Raw genomic sequence first — 23,567 nt, forward strand, 5'->3', positions numbered from 1 at the left:
CATCATCTGATTCACATCCATAACTGATGGGTTCACTTGAACAGGAGTCACAAATGAGCTCTGATTTTAACCAGGCCAGTGCTTTACTTGCTGGACTACACTACAGACAGATTGGCAGTGAATTTGGGAGCAAGCAGAACATTGATACTTACAATTTCCATAACCACAAAGAAAAAGCGTGCACTGAGAGCAAAATCCTGCAATTCTTAGACAAGACTCCACTCAGATGAGCGTCAGCCTTATCAGAGGGAAAAAAAATGTCAGATTAAAACCCAAGAACTGATCAGAGCCAAGAACATCATTCTGCCACAGTGGCTATAATAAGCTATGAAATACAGTACAAGGAAAAACAAAAAGTCACCTGAACAAATAACCCAGAGAGACTTCATAGTTATAATGATTCTACCACTTTTAAGAACTCAACATATTAAATATTTATTAAAAATAAACTGTTTCCAAATCACCTATTTACAGTACAAAGAACAGTACTTAAACCATGTGCAACAGAAAGAAAATGGACACTCATCTGAGAGGACAACACTCCAGGCATCATCTGAGTGACACAGATACAGGATCACCTCTTTAAAATACCATACAGTGAAACCCAGAAGGATGATATTGGCAACACTGGAAAATAAAGCACGTATTGTCCAGATTTAGGTTATATAAGCTCGAGATAAACAACCAGGAGAGAAGGGGAGAAGGAGGAAACAAAGACAAGAGGAAGAGAGGTTATGGTGTTTGCATTTTGGAGATCAAGAAATGCAGACACACATCAAAAAATAGTCCTTGTTGGCAAAACAAGCCATTCTCATATTTCCTGCACATTTTGAAGTCATACTTTATCAAAAACTGGCAGTGGTTTCATCACTCATAGAAAACGAGAATCTTAATTCTCAGATTTTGTTTTCAAATACTGCCTGGTTTTATTTGGGCAAGATATGATATAATAGGAAGGTATGATGTCACTTTTTAAAAATACAACAGCTGCCAAGTTTTAAGGAAAAATGTGCTCTTCTCCCCCATGTAAGTTAAAAAGCAATGCTCATTTAGGAATTACCTAAATTATAGCAGCATGAAATCTAATGGATCTGCAGCATCTGTGAAGCCACAAAAATCAAGAACTGGCACCTGATCACTGAACCATGGTTCCAAATATCTGGACATGTGATTTTGGCAAGAGGTCAGTGTGGAGTCAGAACATTAGTTAGGATAGCCCTTTCCTCTCCCCCTTCCCTTCCCAAACAGACTCTCGCAGTCTATCTGTAAACCACGTGGGACAGCTGGGATGATTTGTAGTTCAGCTGGTTGTTGGGCAGGAACCTGTGCAGGTCGCTCTTCCTGCAGCACGGGTCGTAGTAGTAGGCGCTGAGGCAGGAGTCGCACGAGACCTTGGAGCAGAAGGTGCACGTGTTGGCCGCGCCCGAGCGGTTGCAGAAGCCGCAGCGCGAGGTGCCCGAGGGCTTGGGCTTGGAAGCAAACTGAGCAGCTCTGTCTTGACTCTGAGTCTGAGATGTGTACTGAGATTTCTCCCTCAGAGCCGAGGCAGGAGACAAGCCATCGCTCGGGAGCGCTTTGATGGAGTAGGAGCTCTGCTTCACTGCTGGGTACTCCTGCCTCGAGCCGAACAGGCTGTCACACTTCTGGCAGACAGAAGCGCCACAGGGTATGCCACAGTTCTGGCACTTGGAGGAAGCTGTCTCTTTGGCTAGGTGGGTGCGTTTGTGGTAAACTGGGTTGGCATCGCTTCTTAACAGCCATACATCAGGCTTAATAGCGTCTTGTCTTTTAAAATTTAACACGCTTCTAGAATCAGGGTCAGTATATAAATCTAAGTCCTCTTGAGCAGAAAAATAGGAGCTGTAAGGGACATTTGTTCTTAGCATGCCATTGTGATGAGAGGAAGTTGGCAAGTATTCATCTGAACAGCCGTGAGGGGAGCTGGACATGGTCAGCAGAGAGGGCGAGGGACGGATGATTTCATCTTTAATGTCATCTTCCGCATCGACCAAAATCGGCTCCTTCCTGAGGCTCAGCGAGCTCATCAGAGGGGGTTTCTTACTCTCCCAGTAGCTGTCATATGCATCCACGGATTTGGAAGGCTTGCTGACCTTAGGCTTGTAGTAGTCCTTGGAGGCGCGCTCGCTGGCGGATTTCTGGAGCACCATGCGCGCCATGGACGTGTTCAGGCTCTCCTTGCACTCCAGGCGCCGCCGCATGGCCTCCGAGCAGCCCCGCACGTCCTCGCTGCTGCTCTTGCGCTCCTGCACCACATCCACCTCGGAATAGCCCTTGTCCTTCACCTGCAGGTGGATCTCCAGAAGCTGCTCACACTCCACTTTGGCCAGGAAGAGCTCAAATGAAATCATTTTCACCTGAATGGCGTCGACCTGCTCTTTGAGCTTAAACGTTGTTCCCAGCTCCTGGACGTAGCCCATGTAGTTCAGAATCTGCCTCACGTCATCTTCCGTTAGAGCAGACTTCACATAATAAACAAAGGGTCCAGTGTAGGTCTGAGGGGCCCGGGGGAATAAAAGGAAAACTAGGTTACAACTTCAGTGGTGGACGAGATGTTCAGATAATTCAGTGACAGAGACCATATAATTAAATACAACAATAACGACTCTGAACACACGCAACTGCCTTGGCAAGATGAGCTCCATTTCTGCATCCCTCTGGCTCAGCAGATGGAAATTCCACATGAGGGAAATTCAAAGTAGGAGAGTTTTCATTCAATTTAAAATCCTGATCAGCATAATGTCCTCCCTGGTGATTTAAATCACTCTGCTCTGCACTGACATTAACTATAATGCATACCAGACATACTTGAATTTACAGAAAGTCTACCTTGAAAGGCAAAAAGGCCAGGATTTGGGAACTATCCCACACAGGGACAAGCTGGAGCTAACAGGAACTCAGAATTACTGCAGGAGTGCCAAAGTCCAATCAGCTTTAAATATGCTTGAGGTGTACCCTTCTTTGTGTACTGTTACCACACAGTTTCAAATGTTAGCTTTATTTAATTTAATATTAATTCAAAAACTTCCACTAAAAGAGCACCAAAAGCAGAGACATGAGTTTCTGCAAGCTGAAATCCCCTCAGCATCTGGCACATCTGAGGGATGTGCTTAGCCCAGTCCAGCCTGTTCTGAGTGCAGGCAGGAGCAGTCTGCCCACCACAGGCAAAAGATAAAACACAAAACTCAACTGCAGAGAGCTCCCAATGGGACTTGCAGCACCCAATACCAGCAATGAGATCCCACTTTTCCCTCTGGGAACCTGCCTTGGGTAGATACATTTGAAAGCACCTTAAAATCAAAACATCAGGAACTGAGCACTGTCAAGCAGATCAAAGATACTCTGAAACAATTCCTTTGCAGAAGTTCCTTCACCATTATCATACAACTTGTGGGAACCTCAGCAAAGCATCCACTTGAACACACACCCTGGGTTTAATACTTGTGTCCAGTAACAACTGTGGCAAGACAAATCAAACTCAGCTCAAATCCAGCTTGACCACTCACCATAGTGAAAGCCTCTCCAAGTAGAAATAAAACAGTGCAGCAGGGGAGGCTGAACAACAACCTTAAATAAGCTCTTCTCCTACTTTATACACACTCTAATTGCAGAAAGTGCTTACACTTCTTCTCTGCGGATACTCTCATCAGCACAAACTTCACTTATTTTACACAGAAACTTTCCTATGGCTTCTGTTTAACTACTGTAATATATAAATATATATACACATATATAATGCTATAAATGGAAAAAAGAGAAGCCTTTTAAGGAAACAAATGAAATGCGTTCACAGAAAGAAAAATAAATCATGTTCTCTCTCTGGCTACATAAAAAAGTCTTACCTTAATGTTTTTGAACTCCTTTTTCCAGGGGTACAGAAAGAGATTAATCCCAACTGTCTCAAGCATGTTGAATGCATTATGGAGACAATGTAAACTTGAGGATTTCACAGATCTCAGTGAGTTTTCAGCCATCTCGTAAAATTTTATCAGCCGGAATCGATAAAAGGGATCAATTTTGGGAAGGCAAAGTAAGGCTGCTGCTGCCACTCGCAAGTACTCATCGTTAATAGGACGCTGCTTGTTGTCAGAGGCATTCAGCTTGCATTCGTGGAACTGTACATACTTCCTAAATAAATCGTCTTTATATTTTGTATCCATTGAAATCAGATTTTCCCTCTGCTGGGGGCAGCTACCTCCTCTCGTTCATGGTTGTTTGGCAGTGGGTTGGGTATCTGGCGTTAGGAATCTTCAGCAATGGCAACTGGCCTGGAATAAAAACTGAAAACAAGCACAAGTCATGCCCGGTGCACACACCCCAGACATGCCCTGCCCCTCGGGGCTCTGTGACACAGCTCACAGAGATGCAGCTCCCTCACAGCCTCTGCAGGACTCTCAAAAGGCACAGGAGCCACACAAATGCCACTGTCCTGCTTTCCAACGTCATTCCCCACTCGATTTCCAGGTCCCTGCCCATTTTGTGAAAGCATCTGCTTTTCCCCCTCACCTCTAGTGGCACAGGACTGTCCCTAGGCTGAGCAGGTTTATTAACTTTGCCTTTTGATTTCTAACATTTTCACTGACATTCCTCCTGCTGGTAGCCCAGTGCAGCTGGGGCAGCTCTGCAGCCACTCCAGAGGACCCACAGCCCCAATTCCAGCTGAAAGCTGGCAGCTGCAAACACCACTGGGATCTTTTCAGCAAGAGAGCTACACCTGCCACCTTCAGCTGCGTTATGGGAACTGAGAAAAACCATTCCTGTGCTCCTGTCAGGTATGCTCCTGTCTGCAGGGATAGCTGTTTTTGTGGATATACTCATCTGCATTTCCAGAGCACTGAGCTGAAATAGCTGAGGACAAAGGAATCTCCCAAATGCTGCTTTACCAGAACCAGGGTAATTCACAGGCCAACAGACTCCACCTGCAATGCCTCAGGAACCTGTGATCACAAAGCAGACCACAGGCTTTGTTTACTGCATGAAAAGACAAACAAGCTCTTGGCCTGAGGGGAGAGGAGCTGGGAGAATTCAGTGCACTGTTTCAGATGTAGTCAGTCTCAAACAGCATTTCAGAAAAGACTCTTCACCCAGTATTAACTGCAGCTGCTAGAACACCGATCAACACTTGTGTTAAATAACTTCCCAACTGAAGGGAAGGAGCCAAAACACAAAATACCAACAACCAAGAGGCCAGGGAAACAAACAAACAACGAAATCAACAGCCTGGCAGTTAACATTCCTTGATGAAAGGCTGCGCTCAGTGCCAGCCCCGTGTGGGGAAAGTTAAGTAGCAGTTCTGCTTCTCCTCCAAGGCACACGCGCTCCCGTCAAGAGACAGGCTGTGAATCACAGGAAATGTGGAGTGCTAAATTAACATCTGAGCATAAGGGCCAGGAGCAGCCCCTTCCCTCCCCACGTTCCTCTGCAAGTTGTGCAGGATGAAGTCTGTGGACAAAGACAGCAGAGCCTGTTCCTTGGCAAGAAGAGCTGCACGCGAGAGCTGCAGAGAGAGATCTTTGTCTGGCACGTCAGCACAACACCCCCAGGACACGGAGCGATCCTGCGCTGGCAGGGAGCTGCATCCAGCACCACAGCCCTGCCACCCCACTGCCAGCAGCCAGCAAACAAAGCTCCTGGCCACACCTGAGGCACGGCAGGGTCAGCGAGCCCCAGGCGATGGGAGAGCCTTCATCGAGCTCCCAGAGCCCTGCCAGCCCCGACTGTGCCCCTGCCTGCCACCCGAGCCAGGGCAGCCAGGGCACAGCACACCGTGCCAGAGCACAGCCTGGCAGCCCTGCTGGGCTGCTCCACACCGAGCCGCGGGCAGCACGGCCTCCCCGCGCCGGCAGCCCACCCAGCAGCAACATCCATGGTTACAGGCTCCGGAGAGCTCACGATGCGAGCAGGCACGGATAAATATAGGTTTCAGCAGCTCCCCGACTGGCAGAACGCAGAGAGGAACGAGGCTGCTTTGCCGCAAGGTGCTCACGCCAAAGGCCAACGCTTCCCGGAGCTGTGAGAACAAAAACTCCTGACCAGAGTGCAGTGCCGGCTGTGGAGACAGGAGAACGTTTCTAACCATGACCGTGTCCAGGGCCAAACCTCACCCGAGAGAACCAGCTGCTCTGGCCGCGGGGTCCTACGAACGCTGGGCAGCAGCGGGGACCAACAGGGCAAACCGCCCTGCTCCCTCCTCCCGCAGCGCGGCCGCTCCCGCCGCGCCCGGGGCCGCCGCCGGCCGAACCGCTCCGGGACACGGCGACCGCGAGCGGCGCGGGAGCGGCAGCCCGCGGACCGCCGCCCGCCTGGCGTTCCGTGCCCGGGGCCGCTCCGTGCCCAGGGCCGCCCGGTGCCCGGGACACTTGTTGCAGAGCCGGGGCGAGGAGCCCCGGGCACCGCCTAGGCGCCCGCGGCGGCACCGGCACCGGCCCCGGGAGCACCCCCGCCCCCGCCGCCCCCCCGTGCCGCGGCCGCGCCGCCCGCCCACCCGCCGGGGGCCAAGCCCCCGCTCCGCGGCCTGTCCCGTCCCTCACCGCTCCGCGCCGCCGCCGGGACCCGCCGCCGCTCCACCGGAAGCGCCCGGCGCCCGGGATGGTGCCCCGCGTCCCGACGCGCTGGCCCGGCAGAGCCGCGCTGGCCCGGCCGGTGCCGCGGACGGAGCGCGCCCGCCCTCACGGCTCGGGCAGGGCCGCGGCGGCGGCAGCGGCGGCCCGGAAGTGAACGGCGGGGCGGGAGCACTTCCGCCGCGTGATGTCATCGGGGCGGGGCGCGAGGGGCGGGGCGCGTAGGCGGGCGCTCCAGAGCCGCTCTCTGGGGAGCGCCGGGAATGAAGCGGCCGTGGAACGGCTGCGGGGCTGTGACACCACCGGCCGTTGGGGCACCGCCGTGTCCGGAGCGGCGCGGGCGCCGCGCGGGGCCCCCGCCCGCCGGCAGCGGCCGGGCATGGCGGCCCCGCCCGCCCGGTGTGCCCCGCCCACGGCCCTGCCACGCCCACAAATCTCGGTCACGCCCCCAGCGCAGGGCGCGGGGCGGGGCCGGCGGGCCGCGCGTGCGCAGGGCCGCCCCTGGCGGCGCGGCGGAAGATGGCGGCGGGCGGGCCGTCGCGGGCCCCGGAGCGGCGGCCGGACCCGCTGTCCCGCCTCACCTGCCCCGTGTGCCTCGAGGTGTTCGACTGCCCGGTGCGCGTCCCCTGCGGACACGTGTGAGCGCCCGCCGCCGGGCCGGGGCGCGGGGGCCGGGGAGGAGGCCGCGGGGGCTGCGGGGCTCGGGAGGAGGCGCGGCTCGGGCCCCGCCGGGGCTGTGGGCAGGAGCTCCGCGCCCCGGCAGCGGGGCTGGGCTGGGCAGGGCAATCTGGAGCGCCCTTACAGCGAGAAAACGAAAGCAAGGCGGGGGGAAGGAAGCCGGTGTTCTTCCACTTTCGCTTCCCGTCTCCCGTGAGGAATGCGGGCATGGAGGGGCTGGACAAGGGGCAGCGGCCTCGCACCGTCACAGGGCAGGCTGAGCTCGGGTGTTGGGATGAAATTGCTCCCTGTGAGGGTGGGCAGGCCCTGGCACAGGGTGCCCAGATCAGCCTGGCTGCCCCTGGATCCCTGGCAGTGCCCAAGGCCAGGCTGGACACTGGGGCTGGAGCAGCCTGGGACAGTGGGAGGTGTCCCTGCCATGACAGGGGCGGCACTGGGTGGGCTTTGAGGGCCCTTGCAGCCCAAACTATTCCATGATTCTGTCCAGAAGCCGAGGGCACAGAGCACTGCCCAACAGCAAACAATTCTGGGTGTGACAGCCTGGGATCCTTCATGCCCAGGTGCCAGCAGCTCCTTCTTACCCTTCTTTATTGAGTGTCATGGCTCTGTTACTCCTTTGGGCAGAGGCCGTGCAAGGGCAGGGGCACTGTGGGTGCCCAGAGGGCTGTCTCACCACCTGCTCCTTCTCTCTCTCACAGCTTCTGCACGCCGTGCCTGCAGGAGTGCCTGAAGCCCAAGAAACCAGTGTGTGGGGTGTGCCGCAGCACCCTGTCCCCCGGGAGCAGGGCTCTGGACTTGGAAAAGCAAATTGAAACGACAGAAACCACTTGCAACGGCTGCAATAAAAAAGTATGAAAGTGTTTGGGAATTCAGTGTGCGAGATGTGTCCACCTAGGGGAAAATAAACTGCTTCCTCCTCAGCTTTCTGCAAAATCAGGTCAAAGTGTTTGTTCTGATATGTGCTGAAGGTGTTTGATATAGGCAGCACCCAGATGTTGACATTCTTTTCACAGTTTTTTGTTGTTACCTCTTCAGGAGATGAATTTCAAATGAAAGATTCTGATTTTAAAGTTACAGTGAGAGGTTGCTGCAGTAGCAGGGGTGTATGGTAACATCCCACAGACAGCAGAGTTACAGCTTAGCTGTAGTCTCAAAAGTTTTCTGCTTGGCCAGCTGAAGTATTTGGAGTTTGTGCTTTAGCCCTTCTGCTGAAAGCTGCTGGGGGTTGCATGTTTGCTGCTGCTGTTTAAAGGTGTGTCAGGAGGTTTGGGCTCACCTGCTGTGCTGTTGTTGCCTGACAGATGTTCCTGTCCAAGATGCGCAGCCACGCAGCCTCCTGCTCCAAGTACCAGAACTACATCATGGAAGGAGTCAAAGCTGTTACTAAAGAGCCCCTCCATAGCACCAGGTAACACCTCTGCTCTCAGATCCTGGGCTTCTCTGCACAAGAAAGAATTTTGAAGAAAAAGCAGAATTTACCACTTGCTCAGTTTGGGTGCTGGTTTTTATGTAGTTAAGAACTGAGCCTTGATCCTGCAGCTGTCTGTGCCCAGGTAAACTCTGCTGCTTCTGCTGGGACATCTCTAAGATCAGGGCATTCTGTAGATGCAGCTGGTTTTTAAAATACCTTGGTCTCCTGATTGTACTCACTCACAAAGGAGGGAAGTGGGAGTTGGTGGCAGTGCATTCCTGTGGGTGATACCCTGACAGAAAGGTGATAAATGGCACTTAGAACATTTGCAGAAAAACTGTAATTCAGTCTAAATATTGAGTTCCCTAAAATACTGTTAGGAGTTTGCAAACTGATTGTTAAAATTAGCTTGCCTTAACTGCACACATAAATTATTGCCTTGAATAATCTGTATTTGTAAATGACCTTTTCTGCCCCCAGGAGCTTCCCGAATCGCTTCACCTTCCCGTGCCCATACTGCAGCGAGAAGAACTTTGATCAGGAGGGGCTGGTTGAACACTGCAAAGCTTTGCACAGCATGGATGCAAAACAAGTGGTAATAAAAAGTCTTGGTGCAAGAATTGCAGTGAAGTCTGCTCTTAAAGCCCTTTGAAACAATGAGTTAGGTGTAATTTCTGCTGTTCAGTCGGTGTGGCTGTGCTGGTCATGCCTCTATGCCTGGTGTGGTTCTGCTGTCACCTTTCTGTGGCTCTCTGGTCTCCACACCCACTGCAGCTGGGCCACATCCTCTTTTCATCCTTGAAAAATGGCACACATTCAAAGTTAACTAGGCACAGCGAAGCAAGAGAATATAATATTTTTAAAAGTCAGACATTTAATTTTCTCCTTGTTTTTCCCCTTGTTTTCAGCAAGAAAATACTAAAAACTGTTGGGGGAAATGCTTGCAAAAAATAGAGCATCATTCTAGCAACCTATCTGTGTTACTTCCTCTTATGTGAGAGGAATTGCAAAATATGGAACTGAATTGGAAACTTTCATTTTTCTGGGAAGTTTTTTGGAATTCCAGATTGTTCAGGAAAATAAAGTTCCTTTTTTCTCTTGGAGAGAAGCGAACTTTGCAGAGAAGACCAAGGAAACTTCCCTGCCACTGTGAGATAAGGCTGAAATCTTCTAAAGCAAGAGGCTTTAATGAGTTCTGATTTTCAGAACGTGGGAGAAGAGTAGGCCATTCCATTTCAGGGATCTAAGACATAAAATTATTCAGGGTTATCTGAGGCTTTTGTATTCAGTGTTCCAGCAAGTTATGGTCCATCACTTTGCATACAGAGCAGTGACAGCACAAACCTTGAGCTGCATTCCCCCAGGCTGTCCCTGTCCTTCTGCTGTCAGCATTTAAGCACTGAAGCATTGGCCCTGACAGGCTTTTTTTCCTTGAAGGTGTGCCCAATTTGTGCCTCAATGCCATGGGGGGACCCCAACTACAGGAGTGCAAACTTCATGGAGCACCTGCAGAGACGCCATCGCTTTTCCTACGACACCTTTGTGGTAGGTGTTGGCTCACCCTGCAGCACACCTGGGGCTTCTGGGGCTCCCTGGGCTCTGCTGTGCAGTCCCAGCCTGTCCTGGCTGCCCAGCTGGGGCTCCCTGGGCTCGGCTGTACAACCCCAGCGTGTCCTGGCTGCCCAGCTGGGGCTCCCTGGGCTCTGCTGTGCAGTCCCAGCCTGTCCTGGCTGCCCAGCTGGGGCTCCCTGGGCTCGGCTGTACAACTGCTTTTCCTGGGCTCGCTGTGCCCGGTCTGGCTGCTGGCTCTGGGCTCTGCTGTGCAGCCCAGCGTCCTGGCTGCCTCCTGCCTGCGTCCCAGTTGCCCTTGCTGTTTGCTCTGGCTCCTCTCTGCTTGCCCTTCTTAGCCACGGGCAGTGCCACAGGCACTGGGCGGCGTGGCTGCTGCAGTGTGGGTGTTTCTGTGCTCTGTTCCAGGATTATGATGCTGATGAGGATGACATGATGGCGCAGGTTTTGATGCGCTCTCTGCGGGACAAGTGATCCAGCCAGAGAATTTACTGCAAACCCAAGCTTCCACGAGGGGGAAATGCCCAGCACCCTTGCACTTCTCCCTGCACATCCCAAGATTAACTCAGGCATCCAGAAGTACAGAAGACTAATGCTATCTCAGTTTTAAATCCTGGTTTGATATTTCTGTGCCATTCAGTCTTTTGGTATCATGGTCTCTGACATTCAGCCCGGCCAGCTCCATTTTTCTACTTGCTTAGACTCAGTTTCATTGTAGATCAACACGTAAGAGCCAAGGCTTTTTCCTTTACCTATGCCTATAGGTTTCTTTGGAGGTTGTGTTTATTTGACTGTCTAAAATCAAAAACATTCCAAATGGAATGGCCTGAACTAGTTGAGAAATATCCTCCCAATCTCATTTACATATCTCAAGTGATTGTATGTGAGGTGCACTGGTAGCTCTGTTCCCCTTTAGTGAGACTTCAGGTGCTAACTGTAACTGTCAGACCAGCTCTCATTTAAGTGACCTCTGATGCCTGTGATTCCATAATGTTTCCCAGTGTTTCAATCCTTACAGGCAGCCTCCCAACTGTATGGAAAACATATCCTCAGTATGAGTGTTCAAACTGCAAACTTTCCTAGGAAATCTTTGCACTGTGTAAAAACTAGTTCAAAATACTTCAGTTCTATGCATGATGATTCCTTTCCTCCATACTCTTACTGTAATTTCTAGCCTGGAAAATGATCTTTAGTGTTGGTCTTGGTTAAATGCATAATTTTTTAACTATCTTAGCAAATATTAATCAAAATTGCTGGCTTTATGATTAAATTGGTGGGTTTGAAACTGGTTTCCTAGTAATTTTAAGCCTTATGCTGATAGGGGAATTCAGAAGGTTTTTTTCAATACCTCGGCTTTCTATTTAAACTAAAATTTTCATATATGTTCTTGGGTTTTCCATCTCTCAAGGCAAGCTGGTGGGAAAATTACAAGTAATTCATAGCATTGGCATAGCACTTCCTTTCTGCATCACAGATTTTATCAGGTATTTTGAATTCCTGTTCTTCATTGAAATGTTCCTGAAGTGGCTGAAGCTGTACTTGGATTGTTTGCCAGCAGGCGGTGTGTGTGTAGAGCCAGGTGTAGCTTCCAAGGAAAAGTAAAATACAGAAAGCAGGACAGTTCCAGCCCCAGTCAGTGGGTACTCTGTGTTCAAGCCTACACTTTTACCATGGAGAGTCCTTGATTTTAGTGTGATGCTTTCAAGGAGTTCACAGTGGAGCTGCTGAGATCTAAGGCACCTGACCAGAACCTGTAAATCAGAGTGTTGAGATGTCCAGTGCAAGTGTTGTAATTGGAGCAGTGGGCTGCACCACCCCAGAACCCAGTACTGATTAATTGTTTGAGCAGTAAGCTGCTCCCTTCGTGCTCTGCAGGCAGCAGCACAGCCTTACCCTGAAAATAATGAAACACACTCCAGCTAAAACCTCGTGGTTCAGCCTTGTGTGCAGCCACCTCTGGCACCTCTGCTGCCCCTGGGGTTTGTGTTTCTGTCCCCTGGTAGGAGCTGTTACATCCCACCCTGAGCACCGGGGTGGGCACTGGGAGACCCCCTGGTTGTGTGGGGAAGTGCTGTGTTTGGGGGGGTTATTGAGTGCTTGACCTGCAGAGGTGAAGGGCTCGTGGGGGCTGGATGGGGATCTCTGGTCACAGTGCAGTTTGGTGATGCCCATTGCCAGGAATCCAGATTCCTGCTGCTGTTCTAAGTGCACTTCCATGCAACTCTGATAAAATGTTTAAGGAGCAATTAGAAGCTTCCAAGCAATTACTTTGTCATGTTTTTGACTTTTGAAGACAAGTTACAAATAAAGGCCATTTAATTTATAAAATCCACCTTTGTGTCAGCCCTTGTCATTTCTCCCTCATGGTCCTCGTGTTTCCTTTGAGCACTCAGAGTATTTGCATTCGCTGGGGCACACCCGACTGAGACTCCTGATGGATTTAAAGGCACTGGTGGGAGGCACTGTGTGCTGTGCACAGCCTGGGCTCATCTCCTTTGGGTGCTGGGAAAGCCTTGGTGTAGCACAAACCAGCTGGGGCTCCCAAAGGCGGCGAGTGTCCCCATTTGGGCTCCCAAAGGCCGTGAGGATCCCCATATGGGGCTCCCAAAGGCGGCGAGTGTCCCCATTTGGGCTCTCTAAGGCGGTGGGTGTCCCGGGAAGGGCGCAGTGCTGCTCGCGCCTCGTCAGCAGCTGATCCTGCAGCCGCATTGTGGCGATAATGCAATCGGGCCAGCCCCGAGCTGTGAAATTCCCCGTGTCTGGCACAAGGAGTCAGCCCGAGAAGCGCAATTAGCACAGAGAGACACAATGGGAGGAGCCGGGCTTGCAGCTGAGCTGTTCTGTCAAATTCGTCTCCAGACAACGACTGGACTTAATAGTTGTGATAAATTGTTGTCAGCATTAATTTCCTAATGCACAGGCATTGCTCCGTGTGGAATTGCAGCGGGAAATCCCCATGGTCTCCTTGGGCTGGGGGATGAGATCTTGCCAAAGCTTAAGTGCTGTATTCCAGGTCTTCATGTCACCTGACTGAAAAGAGAACAGCAAATTTTCTTCAAGGCCTTTGCCCAGCTGTACTGGACTCACTGGTGAGCCCACCTCACTAAGGATTAACAACCAAGGCTGTGTTAAGTCATGGAAAAGCAAATCAGGGATATTTTTGCAGCAAAATGGCTTTGTGTTGGGTCTGTGCTTCATTCAATTTCACGGCCAAATTACATTATTCTCTGGGCGGTACAAATGTTGAAACCACTATGAAACTTGCTTTTCCTTCCTTACTCCCCCAAAGCTCCAGAAAATACTCATCACTTAGTGAAAAATCGGTGTCGTTGCTACCGGCCTAGATCTCTCTTCTAGTTCTTCTCCCATTTATTCTGTCTTTACAGATGCTGGGGTCTAAAGCAATAATTCCGTGGAGGTTCTGGGAGCTGCCTGAGTGCCCGTGCAGTGAGTGAGGGTCCGTGCCCGGGGATGAGCCCGGAGCGGCGGCTCGGGGCTGCTGACGGCAGAGGGAGGCCTTGCATCTCGGAGAGAGCGGGGCTCGCTCCTGCCGGCGCAGGGCTCGGCCCAGCCCCTCCGCCGTGGGCTTAGGGAGCTCCTCCAGCCCTGCCGTGAGGCTTCACAGCCCGTCCCATGGCCAGAGCTTCTCTTCTTCCCACCACGGCCTCCCTTGGCGGGAGGAGCTCTGCTCTGCAGCCAGATATTCATGGAGACGTGGGGCCAGGGAAGTGAAAAGAAGAATTTTCAGCAGACTTGTTGCTCTGGAGGTGGTTGAAGTGTATTTGTGAGCTCCTTGGGCCAGTCCTTGTGCGTCTGGGACTGGAGCTGCGCCACGGGCTGGCGGCAGCTCTGCTCTGAGCACCCTGGGGCTCAGCTGATGGTGAGGGTGGAACGGTCGAGAAACTCACTGCCACTTCCAGCCCGTGAAGCACTGCCGAGCTTCCCCTCCCCTGCGTCCTGCTCTCTGTCCCCAGCCGTGCTGGCTCACAGGCACAGGTAGGTCAGGTCGCTTTCTCCCTTGATCTCGTTTTTTCCCCTAGCTCAGGCGACTTTCCACACGCAGTGGTTGGAACAGATCTGATTATTACCATTTCAGAAAGAACAGAAAACCACCTCTCTGTGCTCCGTGTGCGAGTGTCCCCGCTGTAACCACATCCGCGGCAGGTGGAGCGGCCGGGCAGGGGGAGGCACCTGCACCGCCCCGGGGCCGCCCCCGCCCCAGGCCGCCCGGGGAGCGGCCCCTCTGCCCCCGAGAACGGAGCGCCCGACCTTCGTGAGCTGTATCCCCCAAGGCCTTCGGGGGCACTTTTCCCCCTGAACTTCAGGCTGATCCAGGGCTGAGTTTTGCACATTAACACCTGCTGGAAGCCACGGGCAGTTCGGCAGCAAAAGAGGGATGATCCAGCAGCAGAGCACATGGCCGCAGGGGAAGGGTTTGCAAATGCGTCTGGTCTGGGCAGGATGCGCGTGGCTGGCAGGACAGGCTCTCCGAGCTGTTCCTGCCCCGAGGACAGGCTGGCGGTGAGCTCAGCCCCTGCCTGCAGCCGTGCAGTGGAAAGCTTTGCTCCCACTTCTGCATTTCGTGTCGTTGTGGCTAAACAGTAAGATGCGGTCAGCAGGGGCTGGCGCAGCGGTGTGTGATGTGTGACGGCCGAGTCACGAGTGGCCCGGCACATGGCCCTTTCCGAGTGGCCGGGCCGGAGGAGCATTCCCAGCAGGACCTGTTCCTCCCGCGGCAGCCGCCAGCAGCTGCCTTGGCCCGGAGCTGAGCGCGGCTCTGCAGCAGGTGGCTGGAGCCGTGCCCTGAGCCCTTCCAGCGGGGAAACCCCCGTGAGTCCGGGGCCGGCGTGAGCTGGGAGCGCAGGCTGTGCCCTCTGACTGCGACATCTCTGCCCCAGCACCTGCTGGCCGTGCCTGGGCTCCTTCCCACGGGCACACGGCCCCTGGGGAGAGGGGAGCCGCAGGGAGCGAGTGCCTCAGCGGGGCTGTGTGACCCGCCCTGCCCATGGAAGAGAGTCAGGGGAAGGCAGCAGGGAGGAGAACGGACAGCTTGCCGTGGGGATGGCTGCGCTGCCCAAAACCTTCCCAGCAGAAAACAAAATATGTCTGAGCAGGTGCTCCTGACCCTGGCAGCGGGAGGGAGTCACCGAGGGCTGTGCCGGACCCATCCTGCTGCTCCAAAAGTTACTGTCTCTTCCCAGAGGACTGTTAACCTGTGAAGGGTTCTTCCCCGCAGGGGCACGGCAGAGGCTTGTCCCGCCCTGCACCGCAGCCCACAGCCCTGGGGAAGGGGAAGGACAGACAGCAGGGGTGCGGGGATCCCCGCCAGGCACAGCGCCTTCCTCCAGCCCGCGCGGCCGCTCTGCCCGCGCTGGGCACGGGCTGTGGGTCGGTCCAGGCTTCTGGACCCGCGGGAGCACCGGGAGCACGGCCCGGGGAAATGCCCGGGAGAGAAGGCGGGAGCGGCCGGGGCGGCAGCGGCATCAGCGGCGGTTCGCGCTCCGGCACCGTGGGAGCGGCCCCCGGGCTCCGTCCCCCCGGCGGGGCCGACACCTGCCCGTGCCCGCCCCGTCCCTCCCGGCCATTGGCTGCGGCCCCGCGCCCGCCCCGCGCCGCGCCCCCGGCCCCGCGCCCATATCAGCGGGCGCGGCGGCTCCGCGGCGGCACCGGGGCTGCAAGATGCCGCGCTCGTTCCTCGTGAAGAAGCACTTCTCGGCCAGCAAGAAGCCCAACTACAGCGAGCTGGAGAGCCAGGCCGGTACGTGGACGGGCCGGGCCGCGCATGTGGGGCGCTCCGCGGGTGGGGCGGGGGCTCCGGTGCGGGATCTCCCCAAGGCTCCACGCAGGAGCGGGCAGGGACTGACCGGCTGTTCCAGGGTTGCGGATTTGTTTGTTCGTTTCAGTTTTGTGAGTCTCGTGGGGTGCGATGCCGTGTCCCGGGATGCTGAGCCGCTCCCTGGTACCCCGGGGATGTCGGTGGCTCCGGTGGCTCCCTCATGGGGCGCACATGGGTGCGTGGGGAGCTCCCCGTGCCCGTAGTGGGCGGGAGCGCGGGGTTCTCTTCGCCCCATCCCTCACGGCAAGGCGGGCAGGGGCGCGGGGTCCCTGTGGTGTGAGGCCGGTCACCTTTGCCCCGGGGCGGGCTGCGGCTCTGGGCTCCCGTGGGGGGCCGGGGTCCCTTTGCTCCTCCGACTCGGGGGTGCGGTGCGGGGGTCCCGAGGCCTGGCCTGGGATGGGGTCCCACTGAGCCCGCTGGGGTGGGGCCCGCTGACCGCCGCTGTCTCCCGCAGTTCTGGCCGCCCCGCTGCTGTACGAGACGTGCCCGCTGCCCGTGATCCCCCCGCCCGAGGTGCTCGGCCCCGGAGCCTACTACCCTCCGCTGGTGTGGGACGCGGGGCTGCTGTCCAGCCTGTTCCCGGGCGGCCCGGGCAGCGAGGCTGCGGGCGGCGCCGCGCCCGCCCTGGACCTGACGGCGCTCTCCAGCGAGGAGGATGAAGGCAAGAGCTCGGGGCCCCCCAGCCCGGCCTCGGCCCCCGCCGCCGCCGAGCGCTTCCGCTGTGCCCAGTGCGCCAAGGCGTACTCCACCTTCGCCGGGCTCTCCAAGCACAAGCAATTGCACTGCGACGCCCAGGCCAGGAAATCCTTCAGCTGCAAGTACTGTGAGAAGGAGTACGTGAGCCTGGGGGCTCTCAAGATGCACATCCGGAGCCACACGCTGCCCTGCGTCTGCAAGATGTGCGGGAAGGCCTTCTCCCGGCCCTGGCTGCTGCAGGGCCACATCCGGACGCACACTGGTAACGTCCCCTCCTGTCCCTCTCCCTCCCTTATCACCTCCCGCTTCCCTGCTCCGCTGCCCCAGCGAATCGGCGGGCCGGGTGTTATCTGGGAAGATAAGAGCTTCCCAGACCCCCTTGGCACATCTCTCTGAAATGTCCTTTAAATATCCTCCTGGCTGCAACGGAGCGCAGGGTCAAGGCCCAGCCCGTAAATCTGCGCTGCTGCTGCGAGTGCAGGGCCTGCCCGGAGCCGGCCCGCCAGCCAAAACACAGCCATAAAGGGGGCTGAGAGACTGCTGGAGCCCCCCTCCCCTGCCCAGAGCATCCCCCCGTGCCCGCAGCGAGGGGTCCCAGCCGGGACTGAGCTGCCCGCGCAGCGCTCGGTCCTGAGGCGGTGCTGAGCCCCGCTCCGGCCCCTGCCGGGATGTGCCCGGCTCGGCTCGGCTCGGCCCAGGCAGGTGCTGCAGGAGGCACCTGTTGGCGCGGGGCCGGGCGCGCAGCTGCAGCCCACCCCGCTGCCGCGGCCGCCCCGACAAAGCATCTCCCGAGCATCCTTTGTGGGGCCGTGGGACGGTGTAATTGTGACTTGGCACTGATTTCACACCCTCTTAACGTACTAAAGATGATGGCTGAAGGAAGCCGGGTAGACTTAATTGTGCTTTCCAAATTGAGCATACACATTTGTTTCCTCCAAAAGAGTCTTTCTGGGAGGAATTCACCCTGGCCAGGCTTTTCAATGCGAGCCGGGCGGGAGAAGGGGGAGCGCAGGGCTCGGCAGAGGAAATAGCTCCACTCACCCCGGGCTGGCGCCTCGCAGCCGCTGCCTGCTATGATATAATTAACACACAGCGCTCGGCTTTCCTGCCGTGCCGCGGGCTCCTCGCCTGGCTCCGCGCAGCAGACGAGGATCATGTCTTCGTTTGTCTGCGCGGCTGCCGTGCTACTCGCACATGTTTCCAGCATTAATTTTCCGTGGTTCACAGGAAAGGTTTTTCAGGAGCACACAATTCCCAAGCTGGCAGTTCTCCCCCGAGCAATGCTGTACATACCCGGCTCTCCCCCGAACAATGACAGCCAGCACTTCTTTTCACTGTGCTCTGCACAAACTTTGGCTAATGAATGGCTCCTTCTTTGATATTCCCCATGTGTTGATGCACTGGTTAATTGGGAGCGTTTCTCTTTGTCCCATAGGTGAAAAGCCCTTTTCCTGTACACACTGCAACCGGGCCTTTGCTGACCGCTCTAATCTCCGCGCCCACCTGCAGACCCATTCAGATGTAAAGAAGTACCAGTGCAAAACCTGCTCCCGGACTTTCTCCCGCATGTCGCTGCTCCACAAGCATGAGGAGACGGGCTGCTCTGGCTCTCGCTGAGGACTCCGCTCCCCAGGCCTCTCTCATCACAAATTCCCATATTATCACTAGTTTCTGTAGGAGTTAGTTTCCTCCATGGCCGTTGCAGTGTGCACAGGGCTGGACGCTGCTCCTCTGGCCCTGGACCCTCACACTCCTCACTTGGTGCCTCCAGTGCAATGCAAGAGCCCGACCAAGAAGGATGCTGGGTTGGAAGGGACCCGTCAGGATCACCGGGTCTGATTCCTGGTCCTGTGCAGGACACCCCAGGAACCCCACCGTGTGCCCGAGAGCTTCCTGAGCTCCGGCTTGGTGCTGTGACCACTCCTCCCGCGCTGGCACCTGGGGTGCAGCTGCACTCCGTGCCGGGTGTGTGAATCTCGGGGCTCACGGTGCTGCCCCCGCCAGAGGCATCGGCACCTTGCAGGGCTGGACCTGCACCCTCGAACACTGCCACCGTGTAGCTGGGGGGGTTGGGGGTTTTGGGTTGGATTTGTTGGGTTTTTGGTTTTTTTTTTTTTTTTGGTTGGTTTTTATTTTTTTGGGGTTTTTTTTTTTTTTTTTTTTGTAACACCATAACCACTTGGTAACTTTTAAGAACCAGTATTTTTTTAATGAAGGACAAGACACTCCCCCCGTACCCCGAGTGTATATAACCTGCCTGCAGAAGGTGTAACTATGCAATAATACAGTATCCCAGTAGTTGTGAAGCAGCTGCTTCTCCCCAGCACAATGACAATTTGCAATGCCTGCGAGATTAACAGTGTCCATGAAAGGCAGGGGTAGCCATTTCAAACCCCAGCCCTGTTTACAGAGCAGCTATGCACTCAAGCACCTGTTAATATGACTCTTAACAACTGCTTTTCAAGAGAACTGTGACTAATAGCAGGCACTTGTCAGCTGATACAATGGTGGCCTGTCCCAAGGCTGTCCGTCGACAGGTGTGTGCCAAAAGCCCTATTTATGGCTATTGACAGGTGCCTCCTGAATGCATCTTTCTTTGGACATTGTTTTCATGGAATCATTACAAAGAGGATGTTTACATTTCAAAGGTACACTGGTATTTATATTTTTGTGCCACAATTTTGTACTGATGAAACTTTTTATATGATGATATACAATTTATTGATATTCAATAAAATCATTAATTTATAATAGGGTGTTGTGGGTGCTTGGGGTGAACATGCAGCTGTAAGGGGGGAGTGCTGCGCGGCCCCGGGCGCTGGGCTCGGCTTTCCTCCCACCCACCCGGTGCTCTTGGCCTCTGGCTGCAGGTGCCTGGAAAGTGGCGTTTGCCGGAGGGGATGTGTGGAGAGGAAAAGGCAGTTCCTGCCGGGCAGCTGTGCCCTGGGGCGGGCTGGGCGTGCACAGATCTCCAGGTTTGTGTGGAAAGCACAAGAGCTTGCCGTGTCCCTCCCAGCCCGCTCGGGTGGGCGCTGGTGTCCCCAGGGCGCTGCTGGAGCCCCTGGGCACGGCCTGGGGAGCCGGTCCCTGCCGCAGCACAGGGCTCTGTCCCTCGGGGGCGGGGAGCTGCTCTGGCTCTGGCAGGAGCAGCACAGGGCTCTGTCCCTCGGGGGCGGGGAGCTGCTCTGGCTCTGGCAGGGACCAGGGCCGCCTGCAGCCCCAGGCTGCCCCGGTGTGGGTGGTGCGGCAGCAGAGCTGCCACATCCCGTTGTCACCGCAGGGCTCCGGCACACGGGGGGCTGTCCCCGCCTGGGGGGCACCAAGGGCCAGGCGCTGCGGGGTGCTCCAGTGTCTGTCTGCCTCCAGGATTCCCACGGTGAAACTCCCAGGGCCCCACACCACCTGCCCTGCGCCGCCCCAGCCTCCCCCAAACCTGGGGTGCTTCAGAGACCGCAACCAGGCTTCCTGCCTGCTCCCCCAGGGCCGAGCGTTTGTCCTGCCCACATTTCCTCGGTGCCATCTGCCGGACCTTGCTTCCAGCCATGAATGAAAGGACACGCGTGCTCCGGCTCCCATCCCTGCGGGCTCCGGCTCCCCCAGGGGCTGCCCGGAGCAGGAAGATGTGTGTGGCTGTAAAAGCCAGCAGAGCTGCTGCTCGGCCCTTCTTTAATTAAGGGCTCACCGGGCATAAACTGACTTTCCCAGCCGAGTTGGACTCATTACTCGATTATTAAGCAGGGCAGGAAGTTTTGGGTTTGCTCTTGTGTGTGCTTTTCTTCCTTTTCCCAACAGGAAGCGGGGGAGGGGCACTAATTACTTTCAGCTTTCCATCCATAAAATCCTGGAGCCGCAAAAGCAGCTAAACAGTTAAAAAAAAAGGGGGGGGAAAGAGAGCAGTTTTGGGAAGGGACCACCTGCAGGAGCGGGGAAGGAGGGTCAGGGGCGGGTGCGCTGGGAGCAGCAGACCCGCAGCCCCGGCCGGGCTGGCTGTGCGGCTCTGACAGCCGAGCAGGGCCCGCACGGCGCTGTCCCCGCCCCGTGTGCCACGGCTGTCGCCGCACCGGGACCCCGACCCTTCCCGGGTCGCTCCGGCTCTCGCTCCCTCCCGCGCCGGACCCGCCGGGACCCCTGCCAGCTCCCTCCCAATGGGCTCCAGCTGATATTGGTCAGGCCGGCGGTGAGAGCTGTGAGAAACCTCCTCCTCAGCGAGCTTCGCTGCTCTCCCTTGTGCTCCTGGCTTTGTCCAGCGCCTGGCTGGGACGCCAGGCCTTTAGAGGGAAGGTATAAACCGGGTGGAGAGCAGCCTAGGCTCCACTGACAAACCCACTGGCATTCAAACACAAATGCAGCCTTAAAACACTGCAAAAAAGAAATGCTGCCTGTTCTGAATCACAAAAGCACAACCCACTGGCACTCGGCGGCTGCTGCTGCATCTGCTGCCTGCCCTGCCCAGCCCGTGTGCCCTGGGGACACGGCTCTCAGGTGATGTCCCGCCCCTCGGGCCTCCCCAGGTGCTGCCCAGCTCTGGACCAGCTGCTGTCCCTTGGCAGGGTGATGAATGTGATCCAGATCTCTCCTTTTCTCAGCAGCTGCTCAATTTACTACTGCAGAAGTATTTCTTTTTCTCTACCTGAGGGGTGTTGGGGTGAGCAGAGGGTGGAGGACCAGGGCCTGGACACCCTTGGGCCCAGCTCCACACATGAGTGATCCTGTCTGGCCTTTCTCTGCCCTGCAGAGCTTTGGGGCTCTGTGATGGAGAAATGCACCCCGGAGCTGGGCCTGAGGGTGAGTGGCAATTTCCTTTTCATTTCACTTTCTGAAGGGAAGCGGCAGAGCAGCACCCCGGCAGCAGCGCCCTGCCTTGGTCCCTGTGCCCACCCGGCAACCAGCGCTGCTCATGAAGCCTGGAGGCCGTGACAAGGGCTCAGCAATTTCCCCTCTCTCAGTTTAATGCCCAATGCCCCCCTAAACCCCAGCGGGCTCGGCCAGGTAGCTCGGGAGCGCGGGCGGGGGCGGGGGCAGCGGCGATCGGCACAGGAACCATTTGGTGGCCACCTCGTGTGACCATCTGTGGCAGATTGTGGTGTCAGCCCCCTAAAGCGGGGATGGATTCAGTCAGGGGCCGGCAGGTACCTCGGGGTGCTGCCAGCCCTGTACAGCAGGATGGATTCAGTCAGGGCCCTGCAGGTAGCACCGCTCAGGGTGCAGATGGGGCTGCGTTTGAACTGCGCTGCTTCATCCCACGGCACCCCGCGGGACCTGAGACCAGCACACACATCCCTCAGCTCCTGGAGCCCTTTCGAAGGCTCCAGGAAAACCACAAAGCACCTTTTCTTCCCCGAGAGGACCAGTGCTTTCCCCCCTCCCTGACCCGATGTAGAATTAAGGGTGTTGGGAATCCCGCCCTGCTGTGGGAGCCCTCTGGGGCAGACCCATATGGAGATACCGGGTTGAAAAGAGATTTAAGTCTTCCATGCTACCGTTTGAACTATCCTGTCCTGTCTCTGCAGGCATCTGGAGCATCCCAGAGGCCATGAGAAGGAAAGCAGGAGGGTTATACCCATCTTTGCAAAGGCTAAGCTTCATCTCTTCAGTCATTTGGGGGCTGCAGTTCCCAGAATTTCCTTTTTCACCCCTTTCTGTCCCCATCTCTCCCAAGGACAAGCGTGAGGCACACCTGGTCCTTGTGCTGTGAGGGACCCCCAGAATGCCTCCTCCCACCTCCAGAGCAGTAGAAAGCAAAAAATTCCCACTTTCTTCTTGTATCACTGCAAACTATCTGATAGAAACATTCTCACAATTCTGTGATCTCCTGCATCCCCCTCAGCCTCGCAGGAGCACTCCCAGCATCTGAGTGTGCAGCCCCCGGAGGAGGCAGCCAAAGCTCAGCCCTTCCAAAGTGTAGCAGCCTCGTTCTTCTTTTGGCTCTTTCCTTAGCTAGACAAAGCTGAAAAGCAAACAGGGGCCAGGCAGAATGCAGGGAAAGGAAAGGCTGGTTCTGGAAGCCAAGGGCAGGGTGGCCATTCCTGATTTGGGGCAGGGAATGATCAGAGAGGCTGGGGTGGCTCACAGGGTGAGCAGCAGGGACACCGTGGCTCTCCCCCAGGCTATAGCTGGGATGCAGGAGGCCTCGGGAGGTGGGTGAGGTTCTCCCTGCCCGGACAAGGGCAGCAGGTGCCCTGCAGGGCTCAGGCTGTCATCAGGCAGTGCCAGGAAAGCCTCTGTCCATTAACAGCTCTCCAGAAGGAGCAGGGCTCACAAACAAGCTGCAGGTGTAGCTATTGTTTTCCTGCCTGTGGGCTATTGACATGAGCAATAATCTCAAATTAATCTTTAATCGGCTGATGAACTGAGAGCGTGGGGCTGGGGAGGTGCGAGCCTTCCCGTGCAGATAAAGCACAGCAAATGCAGAAGGAAAGGGCCGGGCAGCCCTGGGGAGGCTGGAGGGCACAAAAAAGTGCTGTCCCTCCTGGGGTGCGGGTGGTCTGGGTGGCAGCATCACCGTGGTCCTGCAGTGCCTGCACTCACCTTTCCAGGCATCCCCTCTCCCAGCCCGTGCCCCAGCTGCCCCCAGAGCAGCGGGGCAGGGGCACAGGGCGATGGCCACCTCACCAGAGGGGCACAGGGCGATGCCCAGCTCACCACAGGGGCACAGGGCGATGCCCACCTCACCAGAGGGGCACAGGGTGATGCCCAGCTCACCACAGGGGCACAGGGCGATGCCCAGCTCACCGCAGGGCCACAGGGCGATGGCCACCTCACCAGAAGGGCACAGGGCGATGGCCACCTCACCGCAGGG

At 55.9% G+C, this 23,567-nt stretch overlaps 3 protein-coding genes across 3 annotated transcripts; 2 read left to right on the top strand and 1 right to left on the bottom strand.

The window, feature by feature from the left end:
- Positions 1-409: 409 nt before the first annotated feature.
- On the bottom strand, positions 410-6,660 carry SPATA2 (spermatogenesis associated 2). Its single transcript, XM_030963565.1, has 3 exons — positions 6,549-6,660; positions 3,861-4,298; positions 410-2,513 (listed from the first exon to the last, which is right to left on the bottom strand). The coding sequence occupies exons 2-3, from the start codon at positions 4,176-4,178 to the stop codon at positions 1,260-1,262; spliced, it is 1,572 nt and encodes a 523-aa protein (XP_030819425.1). The 5' UTR covers positions 4,179-4,298; positions 6,549-6,660; the 3' UTR covers positions 410-1,259.
- Positions 6,661-7,051: 391 nt separating this feature from the next.
- RNF114 (ring finger protein 114) lies at positions 7,052-12,561 on the top strand. The gene is made up of 6 exons (XM_030963188.1): positions 7,052-7,216; positions 7,955-8,105; positions 8,558-8,664; positions 9,148-9,262; positions 10,105-10,212; positions 10,645-12,561. The coding sequence occupies exons 1-6, from the start codon at positions 7,098-7,100 to the stop codon at positions 10,708-10,710; spliced, it is 666 nt and encodes a 221-aa protein (XP_030819048.1). The 5' UTR covers positions 7,052-7,097; the 3' UTR covers positions 10,711-12,561.
- A 3,300-nt stretch (positions 12,562-15,861) lies between these two features.
- SNAI1 (snail family transcriptional repressor 1) lies at positions 15,862-19,519 on the top strand. The gene is made up of 3 exons (XM_030963189.1): positions 15,862-15,994; positions 16,527-17,030; positions 18,204-19,519. The coding sequence occupies exons 1-3, from the start codon at positions 15,916-15,918 to the stop codon at positions 18,383-18,385; spliced, it is 765 nt and encodes a 254-aa protein (XP_030819049.1). The 5' UTR covers positions 15,862-15,915; the 3' UTR covers positions 18,386-19,519.
- The last annotated feature ends 4,048 nt before the right edge of the window (positions 19,520-23,567 follow it).

This window comes from Camarhynchus parvulus, chromosome 20 (genome assembly GCF_901933205.1).
Source record: "Camarhynchus parvulus chromosome 20, STF_HiC, whole genome shotgun sequence".
In the NCBI taxonomy this organism is placed as follows: Eukaryota; Metazoa; Chordata; class Aves; order Passeriformes; family Thraupidae; genus Camarhynchus; species Camarhynchus parvulus.